Source organism: Tiliqua scincoides, chromosome 9, assembly GCF_035046505.1.
Source record: "Tiliqua scincoides isolate rTilSci1 chromosome 9, rTilSci1.hap2, whole genome shotgun sequence".
Lineage (NCBI taxonomy): Eukaryota > Metazoa > Chordata > Lepidosauria > Squamata > Scincidae > Tiliqua > Tiliqua scincoides.
Window position 1 is genome coordinate 16854605 of NC_089829.1, and position 19041 is coordinate 16873645.

Sequence of the window (19041 nt, forward strand, 5' to 3'; positions counted from 1 at the left end):
GGTCATAACCGCCATAGAGGACCAGGCGTCTGAAAACACAGGACAAGAATGTATGACTAAACTAACTAAAAGCTACAAGAGGGGGCTACATTATAAAAATGGGACCTATAAGAGCATAAAGGTAAAAAAAAAACACTATATATGCAGTGTTATCTTCATTTTAGATGTCAAAAGGGTTTTGTGGCTCCCGAGGTTTTCTTTCTCCGGAAAACGGGTCCAAATGGCTCTTTGAGTGTTTAAGGTTGCCTACCTCTGCCCTACAGTGTCCTTGGGGGTCCCGCACTTCTTCTGCATGGCCCACATGTGCCAAGGGTAAACAGTTTTTTTTAGTTTTTTTTGACATCTCATGACCATCATTTTCCAGCCCTGTAGGACATTTTTCCCCGATCGCCCTCATCTTCTCCCACATATCTTTGAGTATGTCCTACAGTGTCCTTGGGGGCTCCCACAGTTCTGCTACCTGCCCCACAAGTGCCATGGGGAAACAAAATTTTTATTTGTTTTTTTTTTACATCTCATGACCCCGGGGTCAACGTTTTTCACCCCTGTAGGACATTTTTCCCCGATCGCCCTCATCTTGTCCCATGTATCACTGTGCTGATCCTACAATGTCATGGGGGGGTCCCTCACTTCGCCAGCATGCCCCAAAAGTGCCTAAGGAAAACAAAAAAATTTTCAACATCTGATGACTTTGGGGTCATCGTTTTACTCTCCTTTAGGATATTTTTCCTCGATCGTATTTATCTTGTCCCACATTTCTCTGAGCTGGTCCGATTATGTCATAAGGCCCCCCACTTCTCCTGCATGCCCCTCATGTGCCTAGTGAAAAAATTTTTTTCAATGTCCGGGGTCATCGTTTTCCATCCCTGTAGCACATTTTTCCCTTATTGCCCTCATCATGCTCCACGTATCTGAGTAGGTCCTACGGTGTCTTTGGGGCCCCCCCCCACTTCTCCTGCATGCCCCACATGTGTCTAGGAAAAACAAATTTTTTTGACATCTGATGACCCTGGGGTCACCATTTTTCACCTCTGCAGGACATTATTCCCCGATCGCCCTCATGTTGTCCCACGTAACTCTGAATATGTCCTACAGTGTTCTTGGGGGTCCCGCACTTCTCCTGCATGACACACATGTGTCTAGGGAAAACAAAATACCATTTGTTCAGTACAGTTTGGCATGATTGCACTTTTAATGACTGACTTCCTACTTTCAACTAAAACTTAAAAGAAAGCTTTATCCCGACGGCTTACGCTCCCAGTTCCATTGTGCCATCTTCACAAAGCAATACGGAAGTCAACCCTATCCCAATGGCTTTGCCCCATCTCCTCCTTTTCCAGGACAAAGGAAAGGAGCTCTAGCCCAACTTCGTAAATCCCCCTCCCCCTAATAAGTGCAGATGAGCTGAAGATCAGTACTGACTGCAGAAGCATAAAGGGACCAAAATGGAAATGCCACAGCAAGAAGCTACTACAGCCTCTCTCATGGGACAAAAAGATCCATTAAGAGCAGGTGGAGCTCTGGCTATGAACTCCTGGCTCCTTTCAGTGGTTACAAGGCTTCAGCAGGACTTAGCCTGCTGCCCAGCATCAAAATGTCAATACACGAGTTAAATTCCAAAAGCTATCAAAATCAGAAAAGGATGCGAGATCTCAGGATCCGGGTTCTATGGGATCATCCAGAAAAATGCTCTCAATTGTTTGACTGGCATTGCTAAACCCATATTCTGCCCAACAACTTTTTGAAACCCTCTAAACAGATTCCCCTGCAAGTAGCTTCAAGATTCCAAGAATATTAATGAGTCTGCTTGGAACTGGGCAGCCTACCATCTGCTACTCTGTTTTTCCACCAGCCACTATGACTGCTTCACTTTTGAAAGATCTCAAAGGTGACAAGAATGAGAATGACCCCCCCAACCCCTCCAACTTCAGTCCCCAGGTTCTCACTCCGATACAGTCCTTTCCCAACTTTCAAAGTCATCTCTTTGCTTCCAACAGCGGAAACCCAACTACATTGCTGTACCGGCTATTCCACTAGAGTAGCTTTGGGGAAGGGGGAGAGAGAAGATATTTTCAAAAGGCAAACAATCATGGTTCTTTAGCTTGATGAAGGCAGCTGCATGGAGAGCCCCCCAACCTCCACTGCACACTCCCATCATCATTCCAAACAATCAAACCAAGTACAGGGCAGAAAGGTGGAGGTAGAGAGTGGGGGGGGGGGAGAGCCCTGGTTTGATTCTGGAATAAGAACAAGGAGTCACTTGTCCAGATAAGAAATCCCTGCTCAGGTTGGTGGTGTTCTTGACTGCTAGTAGGAACAGGACAGCAGGCCAAATCCCAGGTTCTGCACACTTCAGTGCCTTTGGCACAGCCTTCACTCAGGTCCTAGAAGAGGGCAAGTCCATTCCAGGGCTCCTCCGCCTCACTCTTGGCAGCCAGCTTTGCTAGGGGCTGACTTTGCCATGTCCAATGCTCATCCTGCCCCACCCACAGAAGTTCCAGACCAAGTCAATTTGCTGAAGGATCTTGCTCTGAGTGGAAAACCTCCTGGGAGGGGCTCTCGCAAGGTAACCCTACCAGGGTTCATGTGATTGCAACAACAAATACAATAATCTGCTCAGCATTTTAATCATGATTGTACAAAAAGAAGAGACAAAAGAACTTCCCTGGAGAAAAGCAGGAAGCAACAAAGCTGATTGTTTTTGAGAAAACTGGTGGTTGGGCTCTTATGTACCTCTTCTAGCAGCCATGATGGGAGCTTACAAGGCAAACAAGAGAAAAAAGCATCCCATTCTTCATAATCAGTCAGCGCCAAAACTTGATAGCAGACAAGAAAGTGAGAGGCCTCTGAGAATTTGGGAAAGAGGAGACAACCTGATCACTGGAATTTCACTCCCCAACGGATGCTTTTTCATTCCTACCACACTGAAAAAGTGCAGCATTGGGTGAGAACCACGAGGCAGGACCTGAGCTGGAAGCTCAAAACTTGATTATAAACTTCTTGGATTTGTAAATTCTCTTGATTTGAAGAAAAAAAAAAAAGACATCCCCCGATATACCAGCCTTCTCTTTCTTCTGCTCGACTTGAGACTCCTCTCCTGGCAACTGCTTTCAGAAACAGCACGTCCCATTTGCCCATCTGGGTCTCGCTTAGGTGCAGGCAGCCCAGGGCTCACCTGGATGTGTTTGTGGGAAATCCGGGAAAGGAAGGCCAATCCCGGCCAAACCCAAAGTCAAAACTAGAAATGCAGCCTGGGGGGAATCAGTTGCCACGATAAACATCTATCTTGTTTGTCTTCTCAAGAACGTCAATGATGTGGGCCTCAAAATCAGCATCATGCACCCCAGTTTTCCGGAACTCCCCTGCATAGCGATTGTTTTCCCAGTAATGGTGCCAGTTGCCACGACTGTCGGCTCCGAAGCCAAAGACATTCACCTGCAGTCAACGAAAGAGCCCCAGAAGCACAAGACACGGGTTAGAGATGCTATCCTGAACCTCCTAAACTAAGCCCAAGTGCACGTATCTAAACAGAACACACATCCTGCCACAGTTACCCTCAGTTCCATTTTCCTTTCACCCCTCGATTTTCCTGTGTCAATTTTAATATTGTAGACTCCTCAGGGCAGGAACCTGACATTTGATTATCATGCACACAAATAGCAATTGTGTACACACTCTCTCTCCTCTCAACCCATCCTTCCCAAAGAATGGCCACCACTCGCCCAATTAGTCAAGAAATTCCATCTCCTTCCCCACCCCCCATCTCCAAATTGCTCAGAGCAGCTTCTGCACAGCTCCCATTTAGGGAGCTCACAATGCCCTGACGCACAGACCACATCACAAAAGTCACAAAGAGCAGCCAAGTTATTAAGTTATAAGCCAATTCCCGATAGATTTCAAAACATGCACCCCTTCCTCTCTGGGGAAAATCACTGAACAAAGGTGGAAAAGCAACATCATTTTTCTGTTTACTTCACAACAGATCCTTTGGATGTTTAGGCAAGTAGCAGCTTCTCAGCAGACTGAAGACTGGGCAGGGATGAGGCTTTCCTGACCACTCAGCTCCAGAATAAGCCCACCATATAGGGCTGGTGAGCTAGAGGCTTCTGCATCTCACAGAGCTTTTGCACTTCTTCACATGTTCCCACTGCTGAACTCTAGAGAGTTCTGTAAAAGCCAACCTCTATTCGGGGGGGGGGGGCACCAAGAACTGAAAATGTGTGCCAAGTATGCAGATGAATGCAAGCACATGCACACCATCTTCCAGTGGGAGAGGGACTTGAAACAGGACCACTCTCCAGCCTTTCTACCTCTAGGCGCATCTCCACACAGCACTCTGTTCAGAGATGGAACCTGACTGCAGTGGGAAGGCTGCATTCTTAACACCCCCCCCCATAAAAAAAAAACTCCCTGGACATAGTAAAGTACTAAAGTTAAGTACTTTAGTACAGCCCTGCTCCTGTAGTGCCATTTTCTAGATGCAGGAGGAATATTTCAAACATATGCCCCCCCAACCCCACCCACCTCCTTTCCTGCAGACTGAAGTGGACCAGTCAGCAGTTCTACCTCCTCCAGCTAGCTTGTTGGTTAACAGCATCTGCCATGGGGGGGGGAGAATGGCTGGAAAGCCCCACATGCTGCAGCTAAAGGGGGGGAAACCCAGCTACTCAGAAGCCGCCACACCAACCATTTTAAAACCAACCTCGTCACAAACGTGCAGTGCAAAAAACAGCACCAGCATTCCTGTGGAGGGGTAGCGGCCATGGTGCTCCGTCCACCGGTCATGGATGTATTTGAAGAAGGCAGGATTGTAGATCTGAACCTACAGGGAAAGGAAGCAGCAAGGCCTCAGTGGCAGATCTGCCCCTTTCTGGACAGGTCAGTGGTGTAGTGCAGAACTGTGTGGCCTTTCAGCTTTTGCCCTGCAGGACAAGAACCGAAATGGGGAGTGCAGAACATCCCTCAGAGAAGCCAAAGATTCAATGGTCAACAAAACCTGATCATGAATTGGGAAGCCTGCCACAAAGTCACATGCATGACTACAGGCAAAATCCCCATCTCCCCACCACAGTTCTTGTCTGAAAAACAAGGGGTGGAGGGGGGGAGAGAGAAACCAACCTCTTTCACATTACAGCTTGTACGGGAAAAGAAAACAGAACTAACTAAGCAGCAGAAAAAAGTGGCAAGAGTCTGCCCCTTGTGAATGTCTCCATCAGGGTGCCAACCGTAAGGCCCACAGGCTAAATGCACCCCCCAGAAGTTCTTTGCCCAGCTCCTATTATAAATGCCTTTCAGCAGCACTGCTTCTGCCAATTCAATTCTAGCTTTTATGTATCCCCTCTGGGATCTATGCATCTCCTCTAGTCAGCATCTGGGATATAACATTTTATATATATGACAAGACAAGACAAGACAAGACAAGACAAGACAAGAGTGAAACAACTACAGGATTCAGCTGGAGCAGGGGGGAGAGAACTTGAAGCAAGTGATTCTGAACCTTTGGAAGGTGTGGAGGAGTGAAGGGAGGGACAGACAACAAGAGAGGTGCTGACTGCAATTATGAGATTTGGGGGGCAAGTGCCTGTGGGAGGGAGTGGGGTGGAGAGAAGTGCCAATTGCCTGCTCCTGTATTTAAGGGGAAAAAAGTGTGACCAAAAGCCCAATCCTAGGCATGTCTACTCAGAAGTAAGCCCCATTATAGTCAATGGGGCTTACTCCCAGGTAAGTATGGAGAGGATTGGGGCCCAATGCCCTTCCCCTAAAAGGCAATGCAGGGAGGGTCACTTTGGGGAGTTGCAGGCAAACTGTGGCAAGGAAAAGGGACTATCCAGGACCCTTTGAGCCAGCCAGTTCCCAGGCTGGTGGCCTTAGCAGACTCACTCGCTTCATACCTGCTTGCCTGCTCCTGACTCCCTCATTCTCACTCACTCCACCTCCTCCAAGCTTCTCTGGCCACTCAATCAGCACGCAGAGGAGGCAAGGACTTAATACCCAATCCTAGGCGTGTCTACTCAGAAGTAAGCCCCATAATAGTCAACAGGGCTTACTCCCATGTAAATCAGGATCAGGTTGCAGCCTTCCTCTCGCTCAGGAGCAGGAGCAAAGCAGCCACTGGCTCGCTGCCTGCTCCTTTTCCTTCTGCTGTGCATAAGGCTAAAAGCAGAGGCAGCCTTGCGGCACACTAGTGTGACGCAGCACAGTGGTTGAAAAATGCTGCACTAGGGTTAGGTTCCTGTAAACCCTAGCACAGTGGTTCTCAAACATTTAGCACTGGGACTCACTTTTTAGAATGAGAATCTGTCAGGACCCACCAAAAGTGATGTCAAGACCAGAAGTGACAACAACAAGCAAGAAAATTTTAATTCTATCCACACTTACCCAGGAGTAAGTCTCATTTACTATCATTGTTAAAAGTATATACATAGTAGCCTGTTAAAAGTACAGATGTGTAACATTTCCCCCAACGTAGTCACATACCATGGTAGCATTAAGTCTAAGATAGCAAAAACAAAATATTGAAATGTATGGGGATCCACCTGAAATTGGCTTACGATCCACCTAGTGGGTTCCAACCCACAGTTTGAGAAACACTGCCCTAGCAGATAGCGAATTCGCACACAGGGAACCATTGATCCGATGGGATCAATAGGGTTAAGTGCAGGGGGACCTTGCCTTTAGGGCTTCTGTTTTCCCAGCTGCTTCAAAGGTTCTGCACTGTTCACAGGTGTCATTTTGAAGGTTCCTGGCTACTCATGAAGCCTGCAAATACCTTCCAGAGATTCCTGGGATTTTCCAGGATACCTTCCAGGGATTTTCAAATGGTGCCCATGACCAGCACACAGCCTTTAGAAATGCCTGTGGGGAGTTTCAGCAGCTTTCAAAGAGGCCTACACTAGTCATGAGCACCATTTTGAACATCTCTACAGCTGCTAGAAGATATTTGCTGGCTTCCCGAAGGCAAAAGGATCATGGAAAGCGAAAAATACGTCGTGGATTGTGCAAGGTGGTATCAATCCTGCTGCTCGTGAGTAAGCAAATTCACGTGGCAAACTTGTGAATGCCAAGGATTGACCATACATACATTCCTTAGAGACATATATACCGCACCTCTCCCCTTCACAAAGGGGAATTCTACTACATATGCGCAAAGCACTCTCCACTTGAGAGCCACAGTACACAGCAGCCACTCCAGAGTCAGTATTACCTTCTCCTTGTCCACCCGAAGGAAGGGCTTAACAGGTGCATACGTACTGTCAAGAGCAGAGGGAGAGAGAAAGAAAGAGTCAGATGCTGCACTCCAAGGGAAGACGCAAATGAGTGCTCCCCACCTCTGGTCCTCTTGCATCTGCTTAACTCTGAGAGCTGGTTCTGTCCTTTCTGACTGTTCTGAGCACCATGTGCGTGGATTGCATTAAATGAGAAATGAGAACTCTCCTCCAGGGACACAACAGGCCTACCAAACACCTCTGTTGCCTCAGTTCTTCCTCCCCACCTCTGGATTTTTCTGCTGTTGTAGATGGCGGGGGTACAGGACTGGATTGGTGTGATTAAGACTCTGGGCATGCGTTTTTGGGTCTTTGCAAGACCCCATGCAAAGATCCCCAACAAAAGCCTGGAATCCATACTGTGGCTTCTCAGAACCTGCCAATTAGCTGCTTGACATCTGTGTTTGGTGCTTTTTCTCCTAAGATCCTGGCCTTAAGGGTTTGTTTTATATTAAGGGAGTACCTTCAAGAGAATCAGGCTTGGAAAATAGGAGTCATGAACAGTGGCCCTAAGAGGCACAGGAAAAAGCAGAGTCTGCCTCCCTTGACTTCTGTGAAGCACTTGGGGGGCACCAAAATTAAAGGGGGCTGTTGCTGCCTAACCACTGTCACCCTCCAAACATTAATGGCACCTTCCATGCCTCCAACAAAGTCATCATGTAGAATGCCAATGGCCAGGGCTGCATGTTTCAGCCAATACTGCAGGGTTGCCAAAAACCCAGCCTGGATTGTTCTGGTGCCCTCTGTAGCAGCATGATCCAAAAGGAAGAATAAAGGTAGTGGCAACTCTACTCCTAAGTTAGGCAGGGCCTGCATCAGCCAGCCAGACCTTCCAGTTTCAGGCTCACCCATTCACGCAGGGGACTGACAACTCCTTGTGGGCTGCTGATGTGGCAAGCTGGAACCAGAAGAGCCACACAAATGAAAACTCACTCCCCAAGAGACCAGGCTCCAATATGAGGTTGGTGCCAGTGAACGGTTCAAGGACTTCACCACCAAACTCCTGATGTTCTAAAACATGAAAATATTTTATCTAATGGGAAGAACCCTTTTCAACTAGATACTAGATCTAAATTTGGTAGAAGTGTCCAAGATAGCTGCTAGGTGGCTGTTGTGGCAACAGCTAGGACTTCTTCCCTGAGGAGGTCCAGGAAAGATTTCGAACACAGTGGAGCAGAACCAGCTCATCCCCCAGTAAAGGGACAGAACCTAGCCCACCCCTTGGGTACATACAATCGGATCTGGCCAGTTGAAAGGGCACTGGCAATCCACAGCAGGTCCAGAGCTTTGAAGGGCACAAGGACAAAGCTGACATTGGCAGGCAGGTTCTTGGCACTCTCTGGGTACATGAAGTGGTGGGTTGTCTTGCTCCCAACATCTGCCTCAAAGCCCACAGTGGGGGCCTGGTTCATTCTGCAGGGGGAGAGAGAGAGAGAGAGAGAGATGTTTGCTGGTATTATTATCTCACTCATCTTGTTATAAAAAAGGGAAAGAGGGTGGTATTTTAAGGTTTCATCAAGTTGAAAGAAAGTACAACCTAGAGGGTCAACACCAACCAGAAGCCCCATGGGCTTGTGTCAAGCCCACCCAAATGTGTAATTTTATTCCTGCCCCACTTGCTTTGTTGTTTCTAGGGCAGTTTTGATTTTATGCTGTGTCTCAGAGGCTGACCTGATACAAGGACTTTTTCTGACCATTTGAGCGAAAGTTGGCAGATAAACAACCCGCACTCTGCAAGGCCAGGTCACGATGGTGAGCTCAAAGTCACACAGCTTTCTAAAAGGGGAGGGGCTCATCAAACTTGGTAGGTTTGTAGGGGCAGCACTTATCTTACTTCCAGATACTAAGGTATACTGCTATTAAGAATTTATACACTGCTTTAAAACAAAACAGTTCAAAGCCATTTCTGCACACTTGTGCATACAGTGCATCAAGACAAGAGAACCAGGAGCAAATGGCTGTGCTTTAAGTTTTCCCTTCTCTCCCCCATTATAACACACAGAAGCTTTGCTGCACCCATTCCGCTGCTCTGCACCAGCATTCCACAGGCCAAAAACAGAATATAGAGATTCTGTATTCCACATGAACCTTGAAAATCCTGCCTTGTCCAATCTCAAGCTTCCCCTCTTCCCAGGCAGGATCCAGCAAACAGCTGCTTCTTCAGGAATAGCCTACCTAGTCCAAACCATAGCAGTGCCAGGTATGGAGAACAGGATTTCACAAATTTGACTTTTTCCATGCTGTGGCAGGAAAAAACAAGTGTTCTTCCATGTCCTTTCAGTAATCACAAGGTCGTGAATTGGGCACATGGACAGATCAAGGGTAGTTCCTGCATTGCTGTGTCATTGTGATAAGAGAAGCCAACCACTGCCCTGTGAATCTCCTGCCTGCATCCACATTCCATATGAAGCTAAAGCCCAATGCAGGGAGGTGGTAGACCAAAGTCCATGGTCAGGACACTAAAAGTCTCAGTCACTTGTTTGGGGATAGGAATGGGGGCAGGTGGGGGTAAGGAGACTCCATTCCAGTTGCATTTTTGCAGCTCAGCCACTAGAGGGCAACAGAACAGCAGAAGTTCTGCAGAGGCTGCCAGAGAGAGAGAATGAATGCTGGCTGAGGGCCACTAGCCCTTTTGGCTGCTGGGAAGTAACCAACCCACACTGGATTCCTTTAGAGCAATGTTCTTCAATCCGTGCTTGAGCCCACTGGGGTTCTCGTTGGGGGGAGGGGTCACAGAAACCTTTCAAAGCATGTGCAAGGGGTGGCATGGATCCAATCCAAATCGTGGGAGTGCCTTATCAAAACAGTGTTCTTGACATAAACCTGCACAGCCAGTTCTTGCCATTTTGCCCTCCAGCTCCTAAGGCCAGCCCTGCTCAGGCTGCTACCTCACAGGGTTGCTGTGAAGGCACAAGAGGTAGGCGGAAACGGGGCAGGCGAAGGTGGGCAGTACCCGGGCGGGATCAGCGGTGGGTCCCCAGTATAACACTTTATTTGGGTCATGGCACAAAAGAAGGCTGAAGATCAGTGCTTTAGATATTCAAGCATTGCCATTCTACACTTGGAACAAAAATTGCAACTCCACACAGCGCTACGTTCTCCATAAGTACCCTAAAATGTCTGTCCCACAAGTATGATCCTGTGCATGCTTACTCAGAAGCAACTCCCATTCACAGTTCCACAAAATATTGCTGCAGAATGCAGCAAAGCTGTCCCAGCAAAGCTCTCCCACAGCAGGGCATGCCTCCTGCTAGCAGTTCTAAAGTCTTCACTCACTTCCTCTTTGCGTCCAGAGCCGCCCCACCCTCATTTGCTTTCTGCACTTTATTCATACAGTTGTGCTTTTTAAAAAAATACATACCCAATTTTGCTAGAGAACATGAAGAATGAAAGGGTAAGTCCTACCAGATAAGATCAGAGGCCCCTCTAGTCCCCATTTATCACTGGGATGTTCAGAGGTTGAATATTCAGCAAACAGCTATGTCCAGCTGTGACCCTCCAATGACTAGCGATATTCAGGGGCACAATTCATTACAACATTCTTACATTTCACACAGTAAGCACAAATACAGATGTCAGTTCCTTAAAACAGCTGGGGCCCAACTGATATTACCCAAGATGAAGGCTGCCATAAAATGAAACAGCCAATCACTTGGAAGGGGAAGAGGAATTGAATTTGCCTCCTTCCATTACTGGGAAAGGGATTGAAATTAGATTCCAGGGTAGCCTGCAGACCAGAGGTCTTTTGTTTCACGTGACAGTCTTGTGCAGGTCTCTCCAAGCTGTGGCACGTGGGCTGGATGCGCTTGTGTTAACCCATCCACTGCATGAATGGAGCTTACCGTGCTGCAGGGGGAGTCTCTCATCTTTGCACCTGATCTCCCCCAAACCTCGCACTGGCCAGCCACTTCTGCATTCTGCTGCCCCAGCAGGCTGTGCGTCTGGATTTCCAGGTGGATAGTCTTGTGCAAGAGCCAAATGATGGAGAAACACAGTCCAAGGAACCGGGGTGTTTTGAGACCCACTCCTTCCTGTCACTCACCTCATGATGAAGTCATGCCCGTTGATTTCCCTGCCGTAACCAGAGCCTCGCAAGTTGCCCGAGTTGCCCACCACAGCACAGCGCCGGCACTTCCGGGAATCCCGAGAACGATACGGATTCTCTCCAGGGACGATTTGGAAGAGCTTGCCCAAGACTTCATTCAGGTTGTGGGACTTGAACTGGGGCTGCAGCATCTGAAGAAACAAAAAGGGTGGGACAATTTGAGGCCAATCAAAAAAGCCCTGTGGGGATGGGTGCAGGAAGAAAAGGGTTAAACCTCCTGCCAGGATTCCAGAACAATTGCAACAGATAACAGAAAAGGCAGCTACAGGCAACAGGGCAGTGGCAAGAAGCACTGAACAGATAAGGCGTGTGAATATCATGGGCAAGCCCTTCAGTACCACATACTGCAGGCAACTTTCACAATCCTTCTGTTGCAAGAGACACTGGGGGTTGGTTGGCAGTTCTGGCAGGCCACCTTAACACAGAGAGCATCCCTAACCAAGCCAAGCTCTCTCCAAGGACAGTAAGATGGAATACCAGCCTCGCACAAGAAGAGTACAGGTTGGATAGAAGAAGAAAGAGAGGCTCTGTGGGGGGTTTTAAAGAGAAGAAATTGCAGGACTGAAGCAGCAGGAAGTCTGAAGGCCAGAAAAAAACACCAGTGAACGAATGTCCCAAACAGCAAAGCAAGGAGTGACTGTCAGATCGGCTGCAAGACTGAACACCAAGCAAGCAGCTCACATGTTGCCTCATCCTCCAAAACCTGGCCAAGAGAGTGTGATGCAACTGAAATAATGCCTTCACACCGGAACCCTCCAGCAGACCATGGGGTGGCTCCATGGCATAGCACTGGCTTGACTTTGCCTGCAGAAGCAAAGTCTTGGCAAGCATATCCAGCTTGAAAGGGCCAGGCTGGAAAACACCCATCTTTCTTCCCACTCCCCCCCCAAAACTGGAGAGTCACTACCACTTTGAACAGATAAGTTTGGAGAGAGAGAGATTCCCTCCCCAAGGCTTCACTTCCTACATCTATGGTTACCAAACTTTTTTGACCCTTGACCTACTGGGCCATTAGCCACAGCTCCTCATTAGGGTTATAATCCTATATACACTTTCCTGAACACAATGGGACTTACTTCCAAGTAGACATGCATAGGATTGTGCTGTATGTTACTTTTTTTTGCAGCAGTAGTATTTTTTGGGAACAGTATATTACAACATCATTACTATATGTGGAGCAAGGCTGTAAGAACATAAGAACATAAGAACAGCCCCACTGGATCAGGCCATAGGCCCATCTAGTCCAGCTTCCTGTATCTCACAGCGGCCCACCAAATGCCCCAGGGAGCACACCAGATAACAAGAGACCTCATCCTGGTGCCCTCCCCTACATCTGGCATTCTGACTTAACCCATTCCTAAAATCAGGAGGTTGCGCATACACATCATGGCTTGTACCCCATAATGGATTTTTCCTCCAGAAACTCGTCCAATCCCCTTTTAAAGGCATCTAGGCTAGACGCCAGCACCACATCCTGTGGCAAGGAGTTCCACAGACCGACCACACGCTGAGTAAAGAAATATTTTCTTTTGTCTGTCCTAACCCGCCCAACACTCAATTTTAGTGGATGTCCCCTGGTTCTGGTATTATGTGAGAGTGTAAAGAGCATCTCCCTATCCACTCTGTCCATCCCCTGCATAATTTTGTATGTCTCAATCATGTCCCCCCTCAAGCGTCTCTTTTCTAGGCTGAAGAGGCCCAAACGCCGTAGCCTTTCCTCATAAGGAAGGTGCCCCAGCCCCATAATCATCTTAGTCACTCTCTTTTGCACCTTTTCCATTTCCACTATGTCTTTTTTGAGATGCGGCAACCAGAACTGGACACAATACTCCAGGTGTGGCCTTACCATCGATTTGTACAACGGCATTATAATACTAGCCGTTTTGTTCTCAATACCCTTCCTAATGATCCCAAGCATAGAATTGGCCTTCTTCACTGCCGCCGCACATTGGGTCGACACTTTCATCGACCTGTCCACCACCACCCCAAGATCTCTCTCCTGAACTGTCACAGACAGCTCAGAACCCATCAGCCTATATCTAAAGTTTTGATTTTCTGCCCCAATGTGCATGACTTTACACTTACTGACAATGAAGCGCATCTGCCATTTTGCTGCCCATTCTGCCAGTCTGGAGAGATCCTTCTGGAGCTCCTCACAATCACTTCTGGTCTTTACCACTCGGAAAAGTTTGGTGTCGTCTGCAAACTTAGTCACTTCACTGCTCAACCCTGTCTCCAGGTCATTTATGAAGAGGTTGAAAAGCACCGGTCCCAGGACAGATCCTTGGGGCACACCGCTTTTCACCTCTCTCCATTGTGAAAATTGCCCATTGACACCCACTCTCTGCTTCCTGGCCTCCAACCAGTTCTCAATCCACGAGAGGACCTGTCCTCTAATTCCCTGACTGTGGAGTTTTTTCAGTAGCCTTTGGTGAGGGACCGTGTCAAACGCCTTCTGAAAGTCCAGATATATAATGTCCACGGGTTCTCCCGCATCCACATGCCTGTTGACCTTTTCAAAGAATTCTATAAGGTTCCTGAGGCAAGACTTACCCTTACAGAAGCCATGTTGACTCTCCCTCAGCAAGGCCTGTTCGTCTATGTGTTTTGAGATCCTATCTTTGATGAGGCATTCCACCATCTTACCCGGTATGGATGTTAGGCTGACCGGCCTATAGTTTCCCGGGTCCCCCCTCTTTCCCTTTTTAAAAATAGGCGTGACATTTGCTATCCTCCAATCTTCTGGCACCGTGGCCATTTTGAGGGACAAGTTGCATACCTTAGTCAAGAGATCTGCAACTTCATTCTTCAATTCCTTAATAACCCTTGGGTGGATGCCATCAGGGCCCGGTGACTTATTGATCTTTAATTTATCAATGAGGTCTGAAACATCTTCTCTTTTAACCTCTATCTGACTTAACTCCTCGGTTAGGAGGGGCTGTTCGGGCAGCGGTATCTGCCCGAGGTCTTCTGCCGTGAAGACAGATGCAAAGAACTCATTTAATTTCTCTGCCATCTCTAAGTCTCCTTTTATCTCCCCTTTCCCTCCCTCACCATCCAGAGGGCCAACCGCTTCTCTGGCGGGTTTCCTGCTTCTAACATATTTGAAGAAGCTTTTATTATTCCCCTTAATGTTGCTGGCCATGCGTTCCTCATAGTCTCGCTTGGCCTCCCATATCACCTTCTTACATTTCTTTTGCCACAGTTTATGTTCCTTTTTATTCTCCTCATTAGGGCAAGACTTCCATTTACGGAAGGAAGCTTCCTTGCCCTTCACAGCCTCTCTAACTTGGCTGGTTAGCCATGAGGGCACCCTCCTGGATTTAGTGGAACCCTTCTTTCTTTGCGGTATACACCTCTGCTGGGCCTCTATTACTGTTGTTTTAAGCAGCCTCCATGCACTCTGGAGAGATTGGACTCTTTTTACCCTCCCTTTCAACCTCCTTCTAACCAGCCTCCTCATTTGAGGGAAGTCCGCCCGTCGGAAGTCAAGGGTTTTTGTTAGAGATTTGCCTGGTATTCTTCCCCCAACGTGCACGTCAAAACGGATCGCAGCATGATCACTGTTCCCCAATGGCTCAGTAACGTTTACATCTCTAACCAGGTCCTGCGTACCGCACAAAATTAAATCCAGAGTCACCTGTCCTCTGGTGGGCTCCGTGACTAGCTGATCTAAGCCACAGTCATTTAGCACGTCAAGAAATCTGGTTTCCTTATCGTGACCAGAACACAAATTGACCCAGTCAATATGAGGATAATTGAAGTCCCCCATGATTACAACCCTGTCACTCCTTGTCACCTCCCTGATCTGTTTCCTCATTTCAAGGTCCCTATCAGATTTCTGGTCTGGAGGACGATAGCACACCCCCAGTATTACATCGCTGCACAAGCCTGGTAATTTAACCCATAGAGATTCTACGGTGGAGTCGGACCCACCTTCAATCTCTACTTTGCTGGATTCTATCCCTTCCTTAACATAAAGGGCCACCCCACCTCCAACACGCCCCTGCCTGTCCCTCCTGTAGAGTTTATAGCCCGGGATTGCGGTATCCCACTGATTCTCCGCATTCCACCAGGTTTCCGTTATGCCCAATTTGTCAATATTTTCCCTTGTCACCAGACATTCTAGTTCTCCCACCTTTGCTCGTAGACTTCGGGCATTTGCATAAAAGCATTTATACATGGAATGCCCCAGGATGGGCTGCTTATTCGCTCCTTTGTCCCCGCATCCTCTCATTGTGCCAAACCGTCTATCACATCCCATCACCCTACCTTTCCCAATTTCTTCTCCTACCCTGCCTTTGTCTTGTTGTTCTCTAACCTCCCCATCCTCATCCCATAGGGATGAGGAGTCCCAAACCTTTCCAGGTGTAATTCCCTCTAAGCCAGATCTGGAAGGAGACATCATAGTAGCACTGCATCTGGCAGGAGGTTCCAAAGTGCCAGCACAGGTGTTCCTGCATGGAACTCCCATCAGCTCCTCCCCCCCCCCACATGCTCTGGTGCATCTGGGGAAAGCATACCATTGGAAGGGCCACCTGCTGTAATGAAAGGGGGCCATTGACTGATCTGGGGCAACACGGGGGAGCGGGCTCTAAAAGGCAAACCTGATCGACTTCCTCCTACAGCCACCACCTCTCAGGATAGCTGTGGTTGTCAAGGACCACCAACTGCATTGGTGGGAAAGGCTAACGTGGGAAGCATTCCAGCAGCCATCCTGCAGACCCCAACTCTTACACTGGAAGTGGCCCTTGGTCACTCCCATTAGCACAGGAGAGCAGCAGCAACACCAGGATGTGGATGGAAGGCAAGGAACAGCTGTACTTTCAGAATTCCTGCAATGGAAACAGCAGCTCCCCGCCCCACCCACCCCCCCCCCCCACAAAAAACAAACACACACCAATCTGGGCCTTTTAAGAGAGGTTAGAAGTTCAACCCCTGCAGCAAATCCAGCCTCATTTGCTCAGCAAAAAGCTTAGCAGCTTTCACCAAACAGATGGTGCTGTTAGAAATCAAGCCTTCCCATAAATATCTGAGGCTGGAATTCACGGCAGCTTCCAGTAACAGCCCCCTTCCAAGCCGGACACATCTGGAAATGCAGGGCTTGAAAAGCCACACAGCCGGACAGAGGCAAGAGCCATGTGCTCCCCCACCCCAATACAAGCAGCAGGAAAAGCAGCAGGCACCAAGGCCTGGAAGTGTTTATAGGGGAAATGTCGCCTCTGCCTGCAACTGTTCCCCTTCCTTTAGGTGAAGTGCTTCTTCCACAAGAGGGAAAAGCACGATCCTTGTGGGGAACATTCCATATTTGCAGCACGATCCTGAAGACACAACTCTGAGAGGCCACACAATGAGGGCAAGGCCTTCTCTGTGACTGTATCAAAGAATGGGGAAGTTTATGGGGGGGAGGGGCTCTCTGACTAAAATACTTCTACAGTCCAGGGCAGGGGTCGGCAACCTTAAACACTCAAAGAGCCATTTGGACCCGTTTTCCATAGAAAAAAAAACCTCAGGAGCCACAAAGCCCTTTTGACATCTAAAATGAAGATAATACTGCATATATAGTGTTTTTTTTACCTTTATGCTCTTATAGGTCCCATTTTAATAACAGCCCCCTCTTGTAGCTTTTAGTTAGTTTTGTCATACATTCTTGTCCTGTGTTTTCAGAAGCCTGGTCCTCTATGGTGTTTTGCCTGATTCCAAGGCCATTCTCTGCCTGGAGAATTAGGCCCACTTTAAGCAAATTAGCTCCCCTTCTTTCCCCCAACAAAAGACCCTGGTTCTGCCCTGCAGTCCTGCTGGACCCCACCTCCAGGGTAGCTCGCCTGTTCAACCTGCAGAGGTCCTCTCTCCTGCCAGCAGCCTCCCACCACTACAGCAGACCCTGGGTCCTCAGCAGGTCTAGGGCACAGCAGCCACACTTCAAACTCCAGTGTCTCCAGCAGTCCATTAGTCACAAAGTCAGTCAGAGTATCCAGGGCAGAGTCCAAAGTCAATAAGCCAAGTCACAGTCCAAGGTCAGAGTCCAAAGTAAGTCAGTCAAATCAGCCAGAGTATCCAACTCAAAGTCAATAAGCCCAGTCAGCCTCCTCTCCTACCTCCACCCTGCACTCCTTCTCCAACCCACACCCCTCTTCCTGCCTCAGGTGCTCCTTATATCCCTGAGGGCCCTATTGCCTTCAAGTGGCTGCAGCTGTGCAGCACACTCTGCTGGATGCCCAGGCCTTACCCTTAAAGGGGCCACTGCTGACACCACATGCTACCTCCTCACCAGATCTTTCAGGATTCCAATACATATGGCAGTTATGACATCTGCTTATCTTACATGGATACTAAAGAACTCTCCCCACCTTCCAGAGGCACCCTGCTGGAAGGAAGAAAGGAACACAGACTCCAGAGGTGGGGAAGAGAAGAAGGGGGGCAGCCACAGGCCAGCTTCTGTCCTGCCTGCCTGCCTGTCCTCCCTCACTCAGGCTGCAACCCTCTCCACACTATTCTGGGAGTAAGCCCCATTGACTACAATGGGACTTCTGAGCAGACAAGTTGGTTGGAGCACTCAGATTGCAGTCCTCTCCACACTTTCCTGGGAGGAAGCCTCACTGACTACTTGTGAGTAGACCTGCATAGGAGGGGGCTGAGGCTGCAGCCCTCCACACCTTCCTGGGAGGAAGCCCCACTGACTACAGCAGGGCTTACTTGTGAGTAGACCTGCACAGGAGGAGGCTGAGGCTACAGCCCTCCACACCTTCCTGGGTGTAGCCCAGGGACTACATCGGGGCTTACTCTGGAACAGACCTGCACAGGCTCCCACTGGCTCCAAGGCTGCCATCCCAGGCACCCTTTCCTGGGAGTAAACTTCATCCGCTGTAATGGGGCTTACAACTGAGTAGACACACAGGATGTCTCCTCAGCTGTGGAGGAAAAGCCTCTCCTTGCACTGAGTGGGGACCTGCTCAGGGAAAGGCAGGCTGCAAGGGCTCGCAATGGCTGAGAAGGAGGGAGGCTCAGGATTGGCTGGTCTGTCTGCCAGTGAAGGGCCCTGAGCCATTCCAACTGAAAAAGCCAGGAACCTGCTGGATGCTGATTGGCTGAGCCTGCTGGAGAGTTGGGGAAGGGAAAAACAAGGAGCTTAAGCCTGCAGAGCCGGCAAAATTGAAAAAGGGAACCAATGCAGGGCAGGTGGGGGTGAAGGGAGTGGAGGGCAGTGAGCTCAGGGGGCAGAGGGAAGCAGCCTGCCCTCCCAGCACAGGTGCCTCCTGTTACCCCCTTTGCCACTTTCACCAGGAGGAGCCGCAGCAGATAGCTGAAAGAGCCGCATGCGGCTCCAGAACCGCAGGTTGCCGACCCCTGGTCCAGGGCATCCAGCCCCAGCTAAATCTGCACTGTAGGGAGAGACTGGAACAGACCAAGGCAGCACAAACAAAAATAGGCTTCCATGGCTTCCTGTGTCTGGACCTCTTCTGAAAGCAGGCAGAAGAATTCATCACCAGCTGGAGCATTTGAACAGTTCTCAAGGGCAGCCCCATGCAGGGTGCATGGCTGTAATTTATCCTACAGATAATGGTGGCCCAGTCCTTACCCAGGCAAGGCTGCAGCCACTTGCAACTGATAGTTAATTAACTGGGAATGGCATTTCAAAACAAAGGACCAAGGCTATTGCAGGAGGACATC

At 48.8% G+C, this 19041-nt stretch overlaps 1 protein-coding gene across 6 annotated transcripts in view; it reads right to left on the minus strand.

Moving 5' to 3' along the window:
- Positions 1 to 1181: 1181 nt before the first annotated feature.
- ST3GAL2 (ST3 beta-galactoside alpha-2,3-sialyltransferase 2) overlaps positions 1182 to 19041 on the minus strand; it is a 54494-nt gene continuing 36634 nt past the window's right edge. For all 6 annotated transcript variants that reach the window (XM_066637567.1, XM_066637562.1, XM_066637565.1 and 3 more), the window contains 5 exons: positions 11308 to 11501; positions 8499 to 8678; positions 7205 to 7250; positions 4703 to 4822; positions 1182 to 3435 (listed from right to left, as the gene is read on the minus strand). In XM_066637567.1, coding sequence (XP_066493664.1) covers positions 3262 to 3435; positions 4703 to 4822; positions 7205 to 7250; positions 8499 to 8678; positions 11308 to 11501 — 714 coding nt within the window. In that variant the 3' untranslated portion in view covers positions 1182 to 3261. The remainder of the gene's footprint in view (positions 3436 to 4702; positions 4823 to 7204; positions 7251 to 8498; positions 8679 to 11307; positions 11502 to 19041) is intronic.